General features: G+C 40.0%; 1 protein-coding gene across 5 annotated transcripts in view; it reads right to left on the bottom strand.

The window, feature by feature from the left end:
• The window catches only part of TIAM2 (TIAM Rac1 associated GEF 2), an 89821-nt gene that overhangs the window by 1258 nt on the left and 69569 nt on the right, over window positions 1-18994 (bottom strand). For 4 of the 5 annotated variants that reach the window (XM_084515836.1, XM_084515837.1, XM_084515839.1 and 1 more), the window contains 11 exons: window positions 11377-11556; window positions 9672-9740; window positions 9170-9295; window positions 7849-7957; window positions 7054-7233; window positions 5582-5700; window positions 4290-4398; window positions 3100-3158; window positions 2195-2300; window positions 1564-1651; window positions 843-997 (listed from right to left, as the gene is read on the bottom strand). In XM_084515836.1, coding sequence (XP_084371962.1) covers window positions 843-997; window positions 1564-1651; window positions 2195-2300; window positions 3100-3158; window positions 4290-4398; window positions 5582-5700; window positions 7054-7233; window positions 7849-7957; window positions 9170-9295; window positions 9672-9740; window positions 11377-11556 — 1300 coding nt within the window. Of the gene's footprint in view, window positions 1-842; window positions 998-1563; window positions 1652-2194; window positions 2301-3099; window positions 3159-4289; window positions 4399-5581; window positions 5701-7053; window positions 7234-7848; window positions 7958-9169; window positions 9296-9671; window positions 9741-11376; window positions 11557-17748; window positions 17851-18994 lie in introns of those variants that run through there. The other variant, XM_084515838.1, reaches the window with a different exon arrangement.

Below are 18994 nucleotides of genomic sequence, written 5' to 3'. Positions count from 1 at the left end.
AAGAAGGCAGTTTTATTTTCTCATCAAAACATTATCTGGCTATGCTGTCTGTCTCAATAGCCCACTTCCAGTCACAGTGTACAGAGTCTCACTTGATAATGATTCGAGGGCAGGTGTGTCAGCGTTCTGATACTGACAGTGTAATCAAGTGGCAGATTTTTCACTCTACCTACCCCACCCAGGGCTTGCATTCATGTGTAATCTATGCAAAATCTTCCAAAAATGGCAGTAACGATTTACATGCAGCTACAGGAAAGCAAAACTGACTCGGGTATCTCAAGCAGTAGAGGGCCAAAACTGTCCCCATTCCTGCAACGTAATGGGAATTTTACGGTCAACTGAACACATGAAGAACTAGAAATACTAGTAGCCAACACCTACTCAATTAGCTAAAAGATCTGAAGTCTTGCTTAATTAATTAGGGTAGCTGCTGGGAATGCAGATTAAGTGCGCTGAAAGAAGCAAAACCCCTGCCTTTTGTCAGTTGCTTTAGCTTTAAATGTTACCAAGGCTGAGTCACTAGAGATAACCCACAGGAAAGAACACAGTATTCTGCATGCCAAAGGGACTCTGTTTCTAACCAGCAAAATTAATTTGAGCCTTATTAAATCTTCCCTTAAGCCAGCTAATGACAAATCAATAGTGAGAGACAGCAAGCTTGCTTATCTCCTTTAGCTCTTGGCACATACTGAGTTGTAGAGAACTATCACCACAGCTACCCAGCCTGAAAAAGAAATGGGATTTGTGTGTCTAGTACGACACTACAGTCATGTTAACAATTGTGAATATTCTGCCAACTCTAGATTCCAGCCCGTTTTTCACTTTGAAAACCTGTTTCTTACCCAGTTTAGCTGTTGCAGGCACACGGTTCTTGAGTGGGACAAGGCGATCTTTACAGCTTTTCTCCAGAGGTAGATCACATTTTATGTGGCGTCTGAAATTCTCCCGCAAAATAGAACGGATCACCTTCACGATGTTAGTCTTGTTCTCAGAGTCACTGCAAGTTAAGAAAACAGATAACCTCATTTTCCCTTCTGAAGTAAGGCATCTGTAATAAAATCTGCCCTCCTGCTTTCTGCTGATGTCATTTAGAGTAGTAGTTTTTTCACTCAATTTCTTTAGTAGTGGTTTTGCCGTTAACATTGCTCTGTGTTGTAAGGCATTCTGCACATTTTGTGTTTTGAGATCTTTGTTACTTGCTTAGAAAAAACAGCCTGCAAGTAACTTCAGGACCCAAGGGATTACCCTCTGAGTGGTGTTTATCAGAAGTATTTTCTGCTAACCAACCACGAATCTGGTAAAGTTAGTTACTTTGCCCATGTCATACTGACATTTATCATCATATGCCTGTGCAGATTTCTGACATTGGATCACTGCACCAAGTTCACTAATTTCAAATTGTTATATTTTATGCAGTTAAACACTGGCGTAGTGCCTAGATTTAAAGAATGAGACATGCTTCAGAAGTGCTGACACAAAGGTCATGGGGGGGTGGGAGAGGAGCTTTTATTCTTTAAATCCATTAATGTAATTTGTCAAGTACAACCTCCATGTAAAGCTTACCTGCTGCATAGCTGAAAAATTGTTTCTGGCCTGCCTTCTAGTTCTGACTTTGTGTGAATCAGTTCCCAGATACAGCTGTTCTCTGTTCCTGTGCATGGAAGGAAGCATTATTTTTGTATTTACTTCACAAAACCATTGGTATTAGAAAGAGCAGTGTAGAGATCCTTCCTCTAGTGACACCTTACACAAGATACACAACTGGATAGGATCATAAAGATCAACTCATAAAGATCAAAACAAAACCACAGCCCTACACTACCACAGATTATGCAGTCAACTTTCCCACGTTTGTAAAAATGCAAGAGTTAGCACACACAAAAGAGTAGGTGCATCACCAAGATGTCAACCAAGGGAAATGCCCACCCTGTTCACAGTATCTTTTCATGGGGTATTTCTATTCTGTCATTCCTCCACATCATCTTGCATCTTCGTGAACTCATGGAAGAGAGACGAAGCCAGCATATCAAAGGATAGTGTTTATGAATCAACTCTGTGCCCAGAGGGCAGAGACAACAGTAGATATTACTTTCTCACCACCTGTTTCCAGAGGCTCCAAAAAGACAAATCGAAGAAGCAGTAACACAGAATGCCAGAAAACTTCATTCCAAAGTATTCAGTGCACAGAAATTACCTGCTGTGTTACCCAGTCGGACTTGAAGAGCAGATAAAGGAATCAGCCAGCGGAACTTAAATGGATCCAAGTCACCATAAGTATGTCCGGCACGAACGTTAGTAGGCTGCAAAAACAAAAAGAGGATATTTCTAAGAAGTAGAAGTCAAAGAAGTTTTTTTGGTTTTAGTTTTAGAAAGACCCACCTCTCAGGAGAAAGCTTTTTCCTTCAGTACCCTACACTGTAAATGTAGTTGTAATGGTGATAGACACAGCTTTGGAATTTGTACTTGTTTCAACTTTTAAAAGCATTTGTTTTTAACGGATTACAAAAATACTTTACATATAAGTAGTGCTAGGGTACACATTTCCCATGAAGAAACCCCAGCTGTAGACTAGCAGAATACATTAATCATGTAGCTTCTACTACTTTTAAAGCCCCTCCATCTGTTACAATTTGCAGGTTGCAGTACTTCACCACTGGTACTCAAGGTATACAGCTTGCTGCTTTAGTATTTACAGTTCTGTAAATGGGGCCAGAATAGGTTACATTTATAGTGCTCCCTTTCCTTTCAAAGCAATCAAGGGTCAATAAAAAGTGGTCTTTAACCCTCACTGTGTTAAGGCTGGCCACCAAAAATGCCATCTGAAAGAATACGATTCCCACATGGCTGTCCACCTGGCAGAACTAGTGTGTGGCTCACACAGAGGAGGTGGTGCTCCTTATTAAAGAACCAAAAAATAGTTCTTATTACATAGATACTGAGAATTTGTTTTAGCTGTACTAGCTAAAATTCCAGCCCAGTGAGAGAAGGTGACATTTTATTTACCACAGTCACTCCCCCTTCAGCACTGTTGTGGTGCATCTTATACTGCAGCAGGATCCTGGGTATAAATATCTACCACTTAACTGTCAGCAGACTTACCATTTTCTTTTTCAGTTTGTAGTTCTCCTTATACACCAGTATTACAGCCCTCTTAAAGACTACAGAGAAGAAAAAAAAAAAAAAAAGAAAACTACTATTAATTGCAGGTGTAATGTTTGATGAAGTTATCTTGAAGAAGCTGAATATTATAGGGTAAGATAAGCATCCTGATTGAGAAGCATCTGCCCTGTATTAAAGTGACAACTGAGTTTTTCATTCTATACTTGTTCATGCAATAGCAACATTATTCCTTCAGATTTTGTATTGAACATTTAGGATGAAGCCATTCTGCACCTCTATTCTGAAATTGCTATCTGCCCTCAGTCCCACAGGTGCATTTTCCATGCTGCCCACACAGTTTTTGAAGTGGGAATAAAACTTCCCAAGTTTTATTGGTCTAAATGATGAGCGGTCTAAACTAGGCATCAGTCCAGAGTCCTTTCATTCATACACGTCCTGCTAGGAACTCCCAGTTCCTGGGCTCAAACGTCTGGCATGTGTAGATCATTGAGACGCTCATTCAAGTGAATCTGTGGAAAATGCTCCTGCTCGTTCTTCTAGAGGTAAGCATGTCCTGCCCTAATTTCTCACGCTTTCCAAGGGGAGGAGTACACAACAACCCCGAGGAAGAGAAACTTGTCTTCTTAAATGACATTTTAAAGAAAAGTTTGTGGGTTTTTTTGCTTGTTTGTTTGTTTGCTTGTTTTTGTTAAAGAAATGGATAAGTGCGTAGCATGTTTGACTGGAACCTTTTGATTACTCAGGTAATTATTAAATGATTACCAGTATATATACAATTTAGTGAAACATTTGGTTGTATGCTCTCATTTCCACTTCCATCTTTCAGGTTAAAATAATCTGTATGGAGATTGCCCGACAGCACATTTTGATGCAACAGTTGTAAAACAGAGGTGAGGCTGGATTGCCAGGAGTGGAATAAATCACCATTTAAGTCTCCTTTGAAAGACTAATTTAGCATATTGTTCCAGAGAGAATATTGTCTCTTGAAAATCACTGTTTTCCATAGATTACACATAAAGCATCTGAGGTTGGATCAAACAGTAACACCAAATAAATGAACGGAAACTTCATGTTAGGAAGTCTTACGGTTCTGTGTATGTTTTCAGATACAAGTCTAGCCTAGATAGCTAGATCTGAAAGAGCAGAGAGTCCTGAAGGAAGACGCTTACCAAACACTGTAAGTTCAAGGTCTTTTCTTGCTTTGCCCAATGATGGAAAAGGATTCAGCCAGGAAACTGTAGAATGCATCAGAAGTTCTCCCATGGAAAGCTCGGTCACCTGCATTAAATTATAACAATAGATAAAAATACAGGCAATTAATAAAAATATAATCAATGCTGTGATCCACAGATGAGAGTAAAATGTTAAAGTGAGTACACATTGATAACACTGTGTTTTCTTTATTTAATGTATGTAAAGTTAGTAAGACAGATCTACACTAAGGCAGGAAAGCATGAGTAATCCCTTTTTAAAAATAGATAATAACATAAAAAGTAATAGCACCTAAGTTATGGAAGCTGCATAGAAGTCCTTGCTATTAATAACTTAGACGAATATTAAGTTGATCTGATGACCTGTCATTTATGTATAGCCAGTTGTGAATGGGTTGATTTATTAGCTGTAAGTATCTTTAATTTCTATGGAGTAATTAGTATTAATGATGCTGCCAATGGCAGAATTAATGGAAGCCTTGTTCTCCAAGGCTCTTCTTTCTTCGGTGGACCACAACGTGAAACTGAAGAATCCCTCAGGCTGTCAGGTTTGTTTCCTATAAATGATGGGAAACTACATAGCCAGTGGAGGGTGATTTGGCTTTACGAGGAAATAAAACAACTGAGCAGGCATCTTTCATATCTGATCTCCACCTTTACTGATTTGATCTGATTAGTAATCATTTAATGTAAATGGCTAAGCTGAGACCTTGCTGCCCCAGTTCAGGGAGATGTGTGCACACAGTTCATTCAACTAATTGCTTTTGCTCTGTCAGATACTCATGGATGCCTCAGCACTAGAAGTGTAGAGAATGAGAGTAACAGACATTAACGTGAATCCCCTAGAATTGCCACTTTCATTTATATGGGTGGGAAGAAAAAAAAGAAGTCTTAAGAACTTAAGAACTCTGAAGCATAAAATCTAAATGCCTTTGGGCATGGATAATCTCTGCAGCATTTGAGAGAAGGAGGATGTCATTATTTTTTGCTATTGAGAATTGTGTCTATGCCTGCTTGCAATTCTTGTCAGTCCAGAAGGCAGCTCTGGCAGCTGTCTGAAAATTTTTACTGTAACCTAGTGACAAAAAGAAACTTCACAGGCATATATGAAAAAGAAGTCACAATATTAAAGGAGAATGAATTATGCCCAGCACAAATAAGTTCCCAAAATTACTTCAGGAAAGATAAACGCACCAAACAGCTATTGGGATAATGCTTCAGGAGTGAATAAAACATGTTCCTTCTCTTACCTCCTTCTCTGTTCCACTTTGATCTGCAACGAGTTGATCAAATACAGTGCCATAATCTTCATAAATCTTCTGCATCTCATTGATGTGACTTGCTACTTTTTCCATTGCCTTCAGTGCTTCTGTAAGGTTCAAAAATTTCATAGACAGCTATGTAATTCAATTGTAGGTTCTAAATATGACATTTTTTATTGAAATGTACTTGAAGCAGCCAAACTTTTGCAGCATTCCTGGGGTTTGGTGAACAGAATTCTACGTTTAGATCAGTGCTTCTCATAGCAACTGCAGAAAGCATGCTTTGTGATCAGAGTAAGTGGAAAATGCTTGTCTGATCTCTTAAGTGCCTGAAAAAGACTGCAGTGTGTTCTAGTGATGAATATTCACATATTTGGGGGCTCACAACAACATGATAGTAAACACAATTAAGTTTTGCATTTTGTATAAATGGGGCCACTAGGCTCTCCAGAGTAATCTACACCCATACTAGAGTAAGTCATTTGATGAGCTTCAATGGAAACCAATTGAATTTAGCTCTTCACAAAGTGGATTAAGAAATACAGTGCTAGGCTGTGCAAATTCCTCAATGATTGTTATCCTTGAAATTAAATGCTGGTAGTCAGGTTTTGTTTAAATTTTGTTTTCCAGGCAAGAGTGACACTAGATTTCATTACTTTTATGTTAATCCACAAAGGACTTGGAGGAGGCCACTTAATTTCCCTAGTTCTACCAGCTCTTAATGGTATAGTCTTTTAGCAGCTTGGCATTTACCCTGACCTGCAAGTGAGTCACCCCCAGCCTGGCTGTAATGGCAAAGAAACAGTACTAGAAGCTCCATTCGAAGTCAGTAACAGCCTTTTGACTTTTTGCTGACAGTATATTTGGCCTGAATCTATTTTGTTAAAATGAAAATCGATCCATAAAATAAATCTCTGGACTTTCATCTATGAGCTGCTGACAGACCTGAACTGGAATTTGCCAGGGTGAAGTCCCAAGCATCTGAGCCTAGAAAAACAATCAACCCTAATATGTATTAGGCAGACAAGTCTTTCTGAGTGGGAAAACAGCAGAGCTTTGAGTCAGGACACTTCTACGCAAGCAAGAGTCACAGCCAAGCCTCAAACAAATAAAATATCCTTTTGTGATGCTGCTAAACTTTGACACATTTCAAGAACTTATTAACCACAAGATGGAGCTTTGGTCAGTGTTTCCCAGGTGCAAGAACAGCACAATGATCTAACATGCTCCTGTCACAAGAATTCAGGAGAAAGACCCCAGTCCTATTTGTCATGACAAATCCTGGGCATACATACCTCTCACAGGACTTGGACACACGAAGTGGGAATGTCTGCTAAAAGCACAAGAAAGCTACTTGCTATGTTTAATAAGTGGGAGAAAATTATCTAGGTCATCTTCAGAAAAGCTTGGAAATCAAACTTAATTCATACTCAGTCCAGTAGAGGAATGCAAGAAGTTACCTGTCAAATGATAGTGCTCCTCACTCTCGTTGTCAGTCAGAGACACCAGCTCTTTTAAAAGCAGAGGATATTTCAGCACTCTCTGAACAGGCTTTATGAGATATGACTCCAGTGTAGAAGAGTGTTGCTTTGTGGGATTGCGAGCATCCAGAAAGGCCTTAAAGGCACTATCTGTTTTGGCTAAATACAAATAAAACAGTCGGTCAGCTGAACATGGAAGTGATAGCTTGAAAGCACAGAATTGCAACGTGTACCAAAAGCCCCACATTTTTCAATAGATGCCTTACACTATTCATTTCATAATCATGTCCAAATAATGTACAGAAGGGCTGAGAACAACTATTTCAAAGTGACATTTTCCACGGCACTGCAGACCTATTCTGCATCAAATTAAAAAAAAAAAAAAAAAGTGATAGCAGAGGAAGTAATTCCTCGCTTACTCTGCCATTTATTGCAGCTTTGATTGACATCCATCCTTTAACACGTATGCATACAGAAACCAAACACAGCTGCTGCTTTTTGGAGTACGAGCTGCATCTGCAGACAGCACAAACTTGTGGCCAGATGTTTGTTGCTCTTCAGGCCACTGCTTACTTGTCACAAAAGAAATCTCATCCCTTCAGTTCTACACTATGCTTTAGCAGAACTGCAGATCTCAGCTATTTCTGTTGAAAGATACCCTATTAGCCCTTGCTTTGTACCAATATTCTCTGCAAGTCAAGGAGATTTGTTACAGCGCTTCACTGACGTTTAAATTCATGCTAATGAATTACAGTAATGAAGACAATAAATTACCTCTCTCGAGAACTTTCTGAACTTTGATGTGGTTGGCACAGAAGCCACTGTACAGTTTAAAGTGGTCAGCATAATACAGAAAGGATCCTCCAAGGGAAAACAGCAATTTCTGAAATCAACACAATCAAAATATTTACTTCATTACTAGAATCCAAAATAAATGGTCAGGCACATAACACAGGCTCAACGATGTGAATATCTGCTATCTTCATTTCTATATCCTATATTACATATATATATATATATTACATGAATACATTATTGGTAGTAGTTCCGTGATGTTTCTGTGTTTTTCTTAGGGTGTAGAGTTCAGCCTATTTAGGCAAAGCCTGCATTTTTTCCTCAGTTCTCCCTGAGCAGGTAACACCACTGTAGACATTGACTTACTATATCTTTGAGGTGGCATAGGAACAAAAATCAACAAGACACCTAATAGGGTATGCTGTGCTGAGAAAACACATGAGCACTTGGAAGCAAGGCATAGAAGCACCAGAGCCAGAAAGGACAGCATAAAACAAACACAGGATTGCTTTCCAACTGTTTTCCTTCTTTGAGGCAGGTAGTAATTACAGGGCACCTCTCATTTTCTTGGATGAAGGGGAGGATGGGAAGATGTGGGAGGGACTGAATCACGAGGGAGATCTTTTTAGAAAAATGCTTCCCAAAGCAAAGACAAGTAGTGAAGGAGGAGGAGGGGGAGGAGAAGAAGGAAGAGGAGAGCAGCCCTCTCCCCTCTTTTTAATCAATGTTTGCTCCACAAAAGGCAGCAAGTGTCAGAGAGACCTGCCAGCAGTCTCGCCTAGCTCTTTGACAGTGACATCTCCGAGGAACCTTCCTCCAGTTATGTCAGGTACTGAGAGGTGCCACGGAGGGAGACAGCACAGCAAGGGCACAGTCTACAGTCATCTACACTTCACACGCCCTCTTAAACCTCGCAATGTGAGAAACTTGTGCTGCATTTAATGGGAAAAGCTTCCAGTCTGTAGTGGGTGAACTGGGCATAGCAGGGAGCACAAGGCAGGGAAGAATTCAGCACAGTGACAAAAACATTTCTACAGAAGTGATGCATCACGTAAGCGTTGCTACTTCATAGCATACTCAGAAGTATGACTACTCCACATCTCCCATTTTACATCCTCTGCCACAGGAAAGAGGAGGATAAAACCATGGAAAATAGCACTTATCTTTCACTGCTGAATAGGTGTCTGTAATCCAAAGTAATGTTTCAAACATAAAAGCAACCATATGAAACAGTTTTAAAGCTGGATTTCTACAAACATTTCCAGGCACACTGAGAGGTATTTAATGACCAAATATTTACCCGGAACTGGGATGGTGTTTCCAGTGTATTAAAATCTGAGGAAGAAGATATTCCATCTTCAAGGGTCTCCAGAAACACCTTCTGAAAATCCAGCATTTCTGGCAGGCTGCCGAACAAGGACTCCATCTGTGAAAAACATCAGGCTATGAGGTACAGCAATGCATACATCTAACTGTGGTCTTGAGAAAACAATCCACTAAGGAGACACGACACACAAAGAGGTCACGAAGGCCAGTAACATCTTCATTAATACTTTTTGAATGGGTTTTATAAAAAAAGCTGTTACAAAACCCAAAAGATTTCTTAACAGTTAAGTCAGAACAATTACCATTTTAAAAAAGGAGTGACGCATGCACCAAACAGAAAGGCAGTGACTGGTGTAATTCCTATTGTTATGTTCGTTGTTTTCCTTTTCTCTCATGCTCTCAGCAATGAAAAACCCAAATGCCAAGGTCTTAACCCACAAAAGAATTAAAAGAATATCTTTCAGTTATTCCCTCACCTCATCTTGGGTAAGGAAGGTTTCATTTTGAAGAGGCTCCAGGTATAGCTCAAAGAGGCAGCTTAAGTCCTGCAAAAAACAGAATTCATTCACTTTTTATGTAACAATTTGAAATTGTTGCTTATATGACAACTGTGGGATTACAGGTAATTTTCAGGAGTAAAGCTAGAGATAAAATTCCTTTTCTGTAGCTAAGTCACCTGTGTGTTGTTAGCACTAAAGTGATTGCTAAATTAAAAGCAAATTGATTTCAGTGTAATGTTTTTGTTTCATCCTTAAGGCATCACAGACTGATTATAACAAATTATATTTTAGTATAGCATGAGGAGAAAATGTTACAGACAATGGCTTTCTAAAGAGTACAAAGGTCTGTGTATGTGAACAGTATCAAATGCTTTAATCATGCATGTTAGATAAACCATATAAATAGCCACTCATTTAAATAGCAGAGCTAATATTTGTAAGGACATATAACATTTTAAAATCCTATAGGCATTAAAGCATTCGGTTATATTGTCAGGGAGGCATGATTAGGGGCTGTTTCAGTCACTTCTTCAAAGAATTGGTGCCACTTTTGAAGACTTACTATCCCACACCAAAGCATGGCAGCAAAGTTGGGGCCCACACTGCAGGGCTCCGTGACCCTGAGAAAAGAAACGGCAGAAATTCTTATGGAGAAGGAATAACGAGCAGTTCTTTGAGAACCCCATAATGAGCATTTACAACCTGCTAGGATTCTGCCTGGTACTACTGCATATTTCAGTGACCTCCATGGTCATGCCTCCTTTGTTCAAGCGATTTCTCTATCAGAAACACCAGCTGGACATACACAGGAGTTCGTGTTCGGTAAAGCTTCCTCAAGCTTTCCAGCATATGGTTGTATTAGTGTGTGGGTGGATATTCTAAAAACAACAGCCTGAAAGTGCTTTCTCTTGTTTTCCATACACATTACTGCAGCAAGTGCTGATATCACTAAGTATGGTTTTTGAGATAGGTAAATGATTCCTCTTTGCTGAAGGTCAATGATATCAAGCTTACCACATTTTTTTTTTGCATTCATCCACATTAATTTTGAATTTATAAAAAGAAGAGACATATCTAACAAATTATGGGCTTATCAGTCAAAGGAGAAATAAGATGTATGATGTTACAAGCAACTGGAGTTGTGTCTTCTAACTTTGCTGATTCAAAAATAATTAAGCACTATTTTCCACAATTATACTTTTTTATAATTTGTAGGAGACTGATCTGTTCTACCAGGATTTATTTTCATTTTGAAAACTATGGAAATCTATCACAGAATCACAGAATCAGTTAGGTTGGAAGAGACCTCCAAGATCACCTAGTCCAACCTCTGACTTAACACTAAACCATATCACTAAACCTCCTCCACTAACCCGTATCACTAAGCTCTACATCTAACCTCCCCTGGAAGACTCCAGTGTTCAAATATGACAGATAACTACTTCCCATAAATTACCACTTTCCAATATAAATACAAATTGACTAAAACTAAAGCTACTAGATCAAATCCTACAGCCTCTATAACAGTTTACTAAAACAGGAACAATTAGGTAAGCAGACTCTGTGTGTTATGACCCTCGTTACATAAAGGTAAGCATGAAATATATTAAGAGCATCTATGAGTCATAGCCAGCCTCAAAATGAAGGGTGTAGCTAGCCAGGTTTTCTGTTTATTTATTACCTTGACATAGGATTTCTCAGTGTCCATAAGTTCTTGGATGACTTTCCTCAATCTGTCTGCATCAGAAAGGTGGCGAGCCAGTGGTCGTGGAGGTTGATCCTGGTTGTCCTTCTGTCCTTCCATATTGCTCGCCTGGACTTCTTGGAAGTTTCGGCACAGTGCGCTGATCTGTTCTGCACTCTGATAAATGAAAAGAAAGAGACAAGCACTGATGTTTTAGAATACAAACTGTACTATAATTATTTTTAAATTCCTCAAGTTTTGTTCTTGTTCCAAATTCAGGCTCCAGAGCATGTGCTGATTTTTGTCAAATACATATCCTTGTAGCTTTGAACAGCTTGAATTTGTAACAGATCTAGATCATAACAGTAAAATTAAATAAAAAGTTTCTAGCACTTTTGCAGTGCAAAGAATTTAGAGTCTTTACATACAAGCTTTTGAGATGCAAAAGATGGGAGAGCACTCAGATATATCATGATTTGATTCTTTTGACAATAGCATCACACTATTTTCCACCTGTCTTGCAACACTCACTACATCAATATAGAAGGAATTGGTAGATAAAGATCTTTTAAGCATCCAAAATAACTTATATTTGTTGTCTGCTACCTGTACGGTGATGTGTGGCTTTGTTGCTGGTTGCCGGGGTGGGGGGGGTGGGAGTTAGGGGGACTGGTGTGTGTGTGGTTTTTTGTTCAAAAGGCACGGATTGTCAAAAGATGTTTATTACACTTTCAAAAATGAGAAATTGAAACCTAAATTTTTGAAGTTTTTTAGAATAATAATACATATGGGGAAAAAAAAAAACCCTACGTTTCAAGCCAAGTAGGAGCTGGAACAGCAACTGTTAATCTTATAAAGCAAAGATGGAGGAAAAAGATTTTCTGACAGTATGAAATGGTCATGTAGTTTGCTTTTGTATGACCACCACTACTATCTGAGAGCAGCTTTTTCAGGCAATAATGCTTAGATTGAAAATCATTCCACTGTTCTCTTTCATACATAACATTTTCCTAGAATATTGCTACCATTACCGAGTTCTACCTTAGCAACTGTTGGTATCTACCTCTTTATACTACATGAAACAATTTTTCTTAAGTGCTTCTGTCTTACGCACTCTCTCTGAGATACTGGACAGTTGCACGTGCTGTGCCACTGATTATTTCCTATTTAGTGAATGCACTCAGATGAGGACTACATGAATGCTGCCTTATTTCAAGTGGAAGTCTTGTTTCAGTGAAGAAATCAGGACATGAGTGCATTTCAGAACTGTCTTGATCTGTACTAATTTTGTGCGAGAGCTGTTTCAAGTGGCCCTTTTAGGATCTCCTGATTCACCACTGATTATGTGGAACTGTGAAGTTCACCAACATCCTGTGTCATCAAATGAGCAAACACAGAAGTTATTCTGAAACGGAACTGAGCTATACTAAATCCTCTGTAAGGTGGAGGCTAAATGTACTAGCAATGATAAATCTCAGCCATTCATGTGGAAAAACAGATACATCCCTCACACCTCTCTGATGGAAATAAATGTTAAAATGTCAAAAACTTGCCACGTAGTCCATATCACTCCAGAGCTTCCCAGCCTCCAGTTTTGAACAATGCCACCACCTCTAAAAAAAGTTGTTACTTCCATCACTAAGATGTGAAACCATCCTCCACAATCCTATCTAATGACAGCTTTCAGGACTCTGAAATTCAGATACATACTGTATTTACAGTATTTATTAGGACCCGATAAAATACAATGTGAACTGAAAGGTGTATGTTGGCGTTACAGATGCACACTGATGGAGTATGTTAAAAGAAAAAAAAAAGAAAAGAAAAGAAAAAGAAAAAAAACACCTCTGTGCTACTTAAAACACTTAATGTTTTGGAAATAAATCATAACTTTGTTTAGTAAATGGGGGAAAAAGGGATATTTTAAAACAACTTCTAAATAGCTCTAAAGTACCTGAGTTTTGTTTTCATTGTTTTTGATGTCAAAGTTTTGAGTTTGTATCAGAATGACTCAGGTTTTATGCTGTCTGCATCTCAAGGTGTATGTTGGCAGCCTGATTTACATCAACATGATGCTTGATCAAGGGTACTAGATCAAGGACATGAGGCAGCGTATTGAAAGCCAGTCCTAAACATCATCGTCATGCAGTTTTACCAGGAAGTGTATGAAGTGCTCTGTTACTCCTCAATCACCACAGCACAAAGGGGTAGGATAGGCAGATGCTGGAGAACATGCTGCATGTCCTCCATACCCTCGGGTTTTGGGCTGGAGCTGCATCTGCCACCAAGAACCATGAAAGGCTAGTCAATCAGAAGTTACATACATACAGAAGTTATTGCACATCTACACATCGTACAGACCATAGATGTAAGAATACATGTTGCCAGTGAAGCCACAAGGTGTACATTAGGTTCTGGACCAGAAGCACAATATTCATGAGGAACTTCATAATGATGAACAAATGGAAAGGAATAAAAATAACTCTTGTGCCCTGTTTCTTTCCAGAACTCCCTAACCACCTGGGTTGGAGTCCTCACCCTTTAATGCTACTCTGGATGCTGGTTTCCACCTCCCACACCAACCAATGTCCTGCTCTTTATTCTTTTTGCTCTTTCAAACAGATCTTTCTAGAAGGGCTCTAACGACAACCCCTAAGAACACATCTTTTATAGCTGGTGGGTGGGCAGGAAAGGCCCTGTTAGCATTGACGTAGAATTTCAAAGCCACCTTGGCATTTTGGATGTCAAAGCAGACTTTGGCAGTCCAGTGCCTTTGAACCAGGAAGCCTCAAGAGGAGCCCCAAGTTACATCCTTGAGTTAAGGTAGGAATTAACCCTGAATTTGCTCTGAAAATGGCACTGCAGCACCTAACACTGGCAATTTGACTCTCAGATACATCTGGTAAAGTCCTCAAGCACACAGCTTCTTTTATTTGCACAAGGCCACGACTGTGAGTCCTTAGTAAAAATCTATGCCAAACTTCGTAGCGTGCAACCCATCAGAATAAAATTATGTTAGTTGGTGGATAGAAAAGCCCAGGTGACTGACTGTGGCCAAGGCTGCAATGCAGCTGGGTATAGAGAAGAGATGAAGAGTATACACTGGAAGCAACAAACCTTCCCCATAATCCATTACTTGAGATTATGTACACCACTTTCAGCAACAGTTGTAGGAAACTGCAAAGCAGCTTCAGCTTATCTTTGGCTCTGGACAGCAGATAAGGCTAAAGATCCAAAAACTTAGACTAGTAGTGCTAGATTTGAATGGCAAAGTTGGGAAAGAGAATGGGAGGTTATGCAAGGTTTGTAGAAAAGCAAGTACTTGCATTCCAGAAATCAAGTTAAGCAGCTCTGCTCCACTTTATTGGCTGCTTTCACAGATTTTCCAATAAACCTGTATAAACCCTTCTACCAGACCCAGCAGTCAAGGGAGAAAGCTTCTTGTCCCATAAACCCTCAGCCTCTAAAAAATGGAAAGATATATAGAAACAGCCTTGAGAAACTCTTTCTTTTTATCCCTGTATGTTTGTGACTCATAATTAGCTCCTACATTAGGACCTAATTAGGATTGTTCACAGCAACCTTAGCAGGGAAAGTTCCAGTCCACATAATTGTCAGCTTGACCCATAGCTGTCAACCACCACGGTGGCACTCGGCTTGTAAGATGAAGCATGTCCCATTTTCTATAATAGTCATGAGAAGAAATATTAGAGATTATTCCTTCAAAGTGAACAAAAGATACTCTTACAAGGAATGTCTTACAGATTTTCTTTGCTCCTTGCAGACAAGCATATCATCATCTGAGGCTGTGCTATCCCCAACAGAGTTAAAAATCTCCATAAAATTAATTGGTGAGAGTGCAGAAGACATTAATCAACAGTGGTTAAGCATTAGCACAACAATTTCATGGCTACCCTGTGACTTTCTACTGAACGATAGTGATTGAGCATAAATGCTGCACAAGGTCAATTAGTGTTACGGTGTCTCTGCTCATTGCTGTTTATTCTACTCTCATTTATACACCTCATGTACTCTGTCAGTAGGGTTTGGTGTGGGGTCTTTTTACTGTTGGTAGTGGTGGTTGTTCGTTTTTTTTGGAAAAAGTGATGGAAAGGAAAATATTGAGTAGGCTTACAAGACTCTTCAGGCTGAGAAAAATTCCTCGGGAAGGTTACAACAGAGCATGTCCTTTGACAAGTTTCCAGATTCCTGTACCTTTGTGAAGGACACTGACCACACCAATGTGCAGATCACTAACCCTTTGAATTCTTTATCCATAGAGGAAGTGTATGCTCAGAAAGCAAGCTGCTGAAACAGATTAGTCTTGTATCCTTTAAGAATGAGCAGCCTACAGCTCAGAGCTATCTGGTGTATATTTTTCCAGGAAGTAAGACTGGAAGCACCAGTCAGCAGAAGAAACACAATTACATGGGATTTTCAGAAGGAACAACTGGCCAAAGACATTTTTACACCCCTCATTGTGAAAAAAGAAAAAGCCTTTGGAGGTGTCCATCGCATTCCTTTTGTATCAGAAGACATTTCTTTCCGGAACAAAGGCAGGCCTTGCAGCCATCGCGTTTTGTGTGTCTATCACTGTACAGGCTTTTCTGTCACCATCAGTCTGGCAAATGCTTTGTAAGAAGTAATGCAAAAGGCTGGAAAGTCACAGGTCTTAGATCCTCAAGACTGATGAAGAAAGCAGCCGCATGTTGGACACCAATACAGTACAGGCACTCCTCTAAACTGTTCATTAAGACTGAAAAAAATCAGCATGCTTTTACTGAAAACAGCCTTGTGGGATTTTCACCATAGGTTTCTGGGCAAGGCTTCTGCTCAGCTTTGGGCAATAGATGTTAAAGCAGTAGATTCACTCATCACAATTTTTGTTTTGGTCTTTCTTTTTTTTTTTTTTTTTTTCTCCACAACTTCAAGGCCACTTAGAAGATGAAACTGTTCCTGACCAACCCTGCTAAAATTCTGGGGGTCTCTTTTGTTTAGCTGTCTTTCTTGCATGCCTTTCAATTAGAACAGTTTAAAAAATGCTAAATGGAACCAGTCAAGGATAAATAAAATCTTTCACTCAGAATTTCCCAGTTACAGTGAGATTTGCACTAGGAAAGTTATCCTGTGCAGGTAATGCACGAAGGCATCACCAAAGTTACGCAGAAATCAGCAGAGCAGTAAGAGGGCTTGCTGCTCCCCTAACTCTTTCCTGACAGCAGAGGGCAAGGCCTGAAAGAAGGCTGAATGCAGGGCTCTGCAAACCAACCAAGACAATTCATCTGACTCGATGCCTAAGGTATAGTAACGTGAATTGTGTGGTGGGAAACCTGCACCCTCCCTTGCCCATCTTTCTCCTTGGCTACACAGAAAGAACCTCGGGTGACTTCGGTATTCAGTGGAAACACGAGCCGTAAGCCAAGTCTGTGAGATGGGGTCTGGGCCCAGGAGCCTGCGGCAACCAGGCCCCAAGGAGCAGCAACTCCTGCTGAGCTCACAGATGCTGTGCTCAGCTTCTCTGGAAATCACTCACTGAAGTCACCAGATCCAAGGCATATCAAAGGTAAATGCAAACCAGAAATCATTTCCATTGTGGAAGGTTAAACCCTGACCACCCTGACCACACAAAATGTAAAGATAAGGGAAAAGGGCATAAAAAAAAAAAAGCGAAGAGAGAGGAACCATGACAGTCCAAGTCACAAAAAGGAGGAAGGCTCCTATCAGGTAACATTAAAGCACAAAATGCAGACTTTCCCAAACCCCGACCCTGTGAAAGTATTGTCTCTCCTCTTTGCCAGGTCCCTATCCTGATGCTGTCACTCTTTAATACAGAAGGCTCATGTATTTTTCTACCATCTGTGTACTGTTGTTTTATATTTCCCATCCATTCCTTGATTGGAGTTCTTAATTTTTCCATGTTTTTCCTACAATCCCAAACTATTTTTCAAAAACCAGGGAAATGGTTAAAACTGGTCAAAATTAACACCGCGGATACTTCCAAATTTTCCTGAAGAATCATCTTAAAACCATCCCACCTCTTGTCAAAATCTGGATCATCACTTAGTCCTTTCTCTGACAGACACAAGAAATAACCATTTGCTGGAGCTCAGCAGCAAGCAGCATACACAACCAAGCACCTCCACCCTCTCCCCCCCCCCAAAAAAAAAAAAAAAAAAAAAAAAAAAGAAATCAGAAAGCCCAAACCTTGTCCAGTGCAGCACACTGATATAAACTCACCCACTGAGTGCACATTACCAGCATCCACTCCCTGATTATCAGAGCTGCTATTCACCAAGCACAGAGACCCTGGCAGGGGTGTGCAGCCCAGTCCCCCTCCCCAGCCCTCCCGGCTGCTGCTGCCGAACTCACCATAGAAAACATCCTGTGCAGGGAGCCGTAAGCTGCTGCTGCCTGCTGCTGGGTTTTGCGAGCCAACGCTAAACTCTTCGCTCTGGTTTTACTCCTCCTGAAGGCGGGCATTGTGGCTCGTGAATACAAAGTTTGCTAAAGGAAAGGGCCCTTCTAAAGGAAGGCAGGGACGCTTCGGTCCCACAAGCACACCTCTCTGTGCTGAGTTGCAGCGTGCCAGCACACGCAAACACAGTGCACAAGTTTTTCCTTTTGTGCAGATTAACAAAAATGGGAAACACTGTCAACATCCCAGTTTAAGTGGGACACGAGAAACAGCCGTGCCTCCTGTTATTACTACAAACAACAGTGAAAACCTGCCAGATGAGATTTTTTATACATTGCCTGATGTAGCAAATGCTGGACAAAGTGCAGTTATAGCAAGGGAACGTGGGTTTTATCTCCCCAGAAATGTACCTGCCTCTCTGCCTGTGAAATTTACTGCATAAACAAAACATCAGGTGCTTTGAGAAAATTAGCCAAATATCTAAAAATATCTAGAGGGTGCTGACTGCCCTGAAGGTCAGCATGAATTATCAATGGTACTGATGCTCTGTCAAGGGTATATGCCACTAAATGGTGTGGCATACAAATGAACTTACAATGATAAAATGAGAAACAAACAGGCAGCTCTCTGTAAGATTTGTTCACATAATTGTGCTTGTCCTTTGTTTGAACTTTCTCATAGTAATTACATCGATAAAAAGAAACGTAAACTGTGCTCAGTAATAAATTCAGGCTTGAAAATAAAAATCCTTATGTTGATATATTTACACAAAACAATCAAGTCCACAAACAGACTATTCTAAGCACAATGCAACTTTAAATATAACATTATAGAACATTATGCCATGGAGCTGAAGAGTTACAAGACTGACAAGCAATTCATTAATAAAAGGAGAACTATACCAGTGACATAATAAAACACAGCAACTCCCATGTTCCCTGTATTGCAGCACTGTTAGGGTGCCAGGATGCTAAGATATAAGGCTTCATTCAGCACTGCCCTTGCCACCACCTCTTTGCTCTCTCACAACCCTTTTTCTTGCATCCAGATGACACACTAAGCCTGGGCGCATATATCCTTGGTTATGAGTGTGCTACTTCACAGGTTTCAAGGATATTCACCTCGCTACAAGCAAGGGAATAACATAGGCTTCTCCTTTAATTACTGCAATTAAACTTACATCCATCTCTTTCCAAACCG

This window comes from Aythya ferina (genome assembly GCF_964211825.1).
Source record: "Aythya ferina genome assembly, chromosome: 3".
Classification (NCBI taxonomy): domain Eukaryota; kingdom Metazoa; phylum Chordata; class Aves; order Anseriformes; family Anatidae; genus Aythya; species Aythya ferina.
The sequence above is the reverse complement of the archived record's forward strand: the minus strand, read 5'-3'. Positions and strand labels throughout refer to the sequence as shown.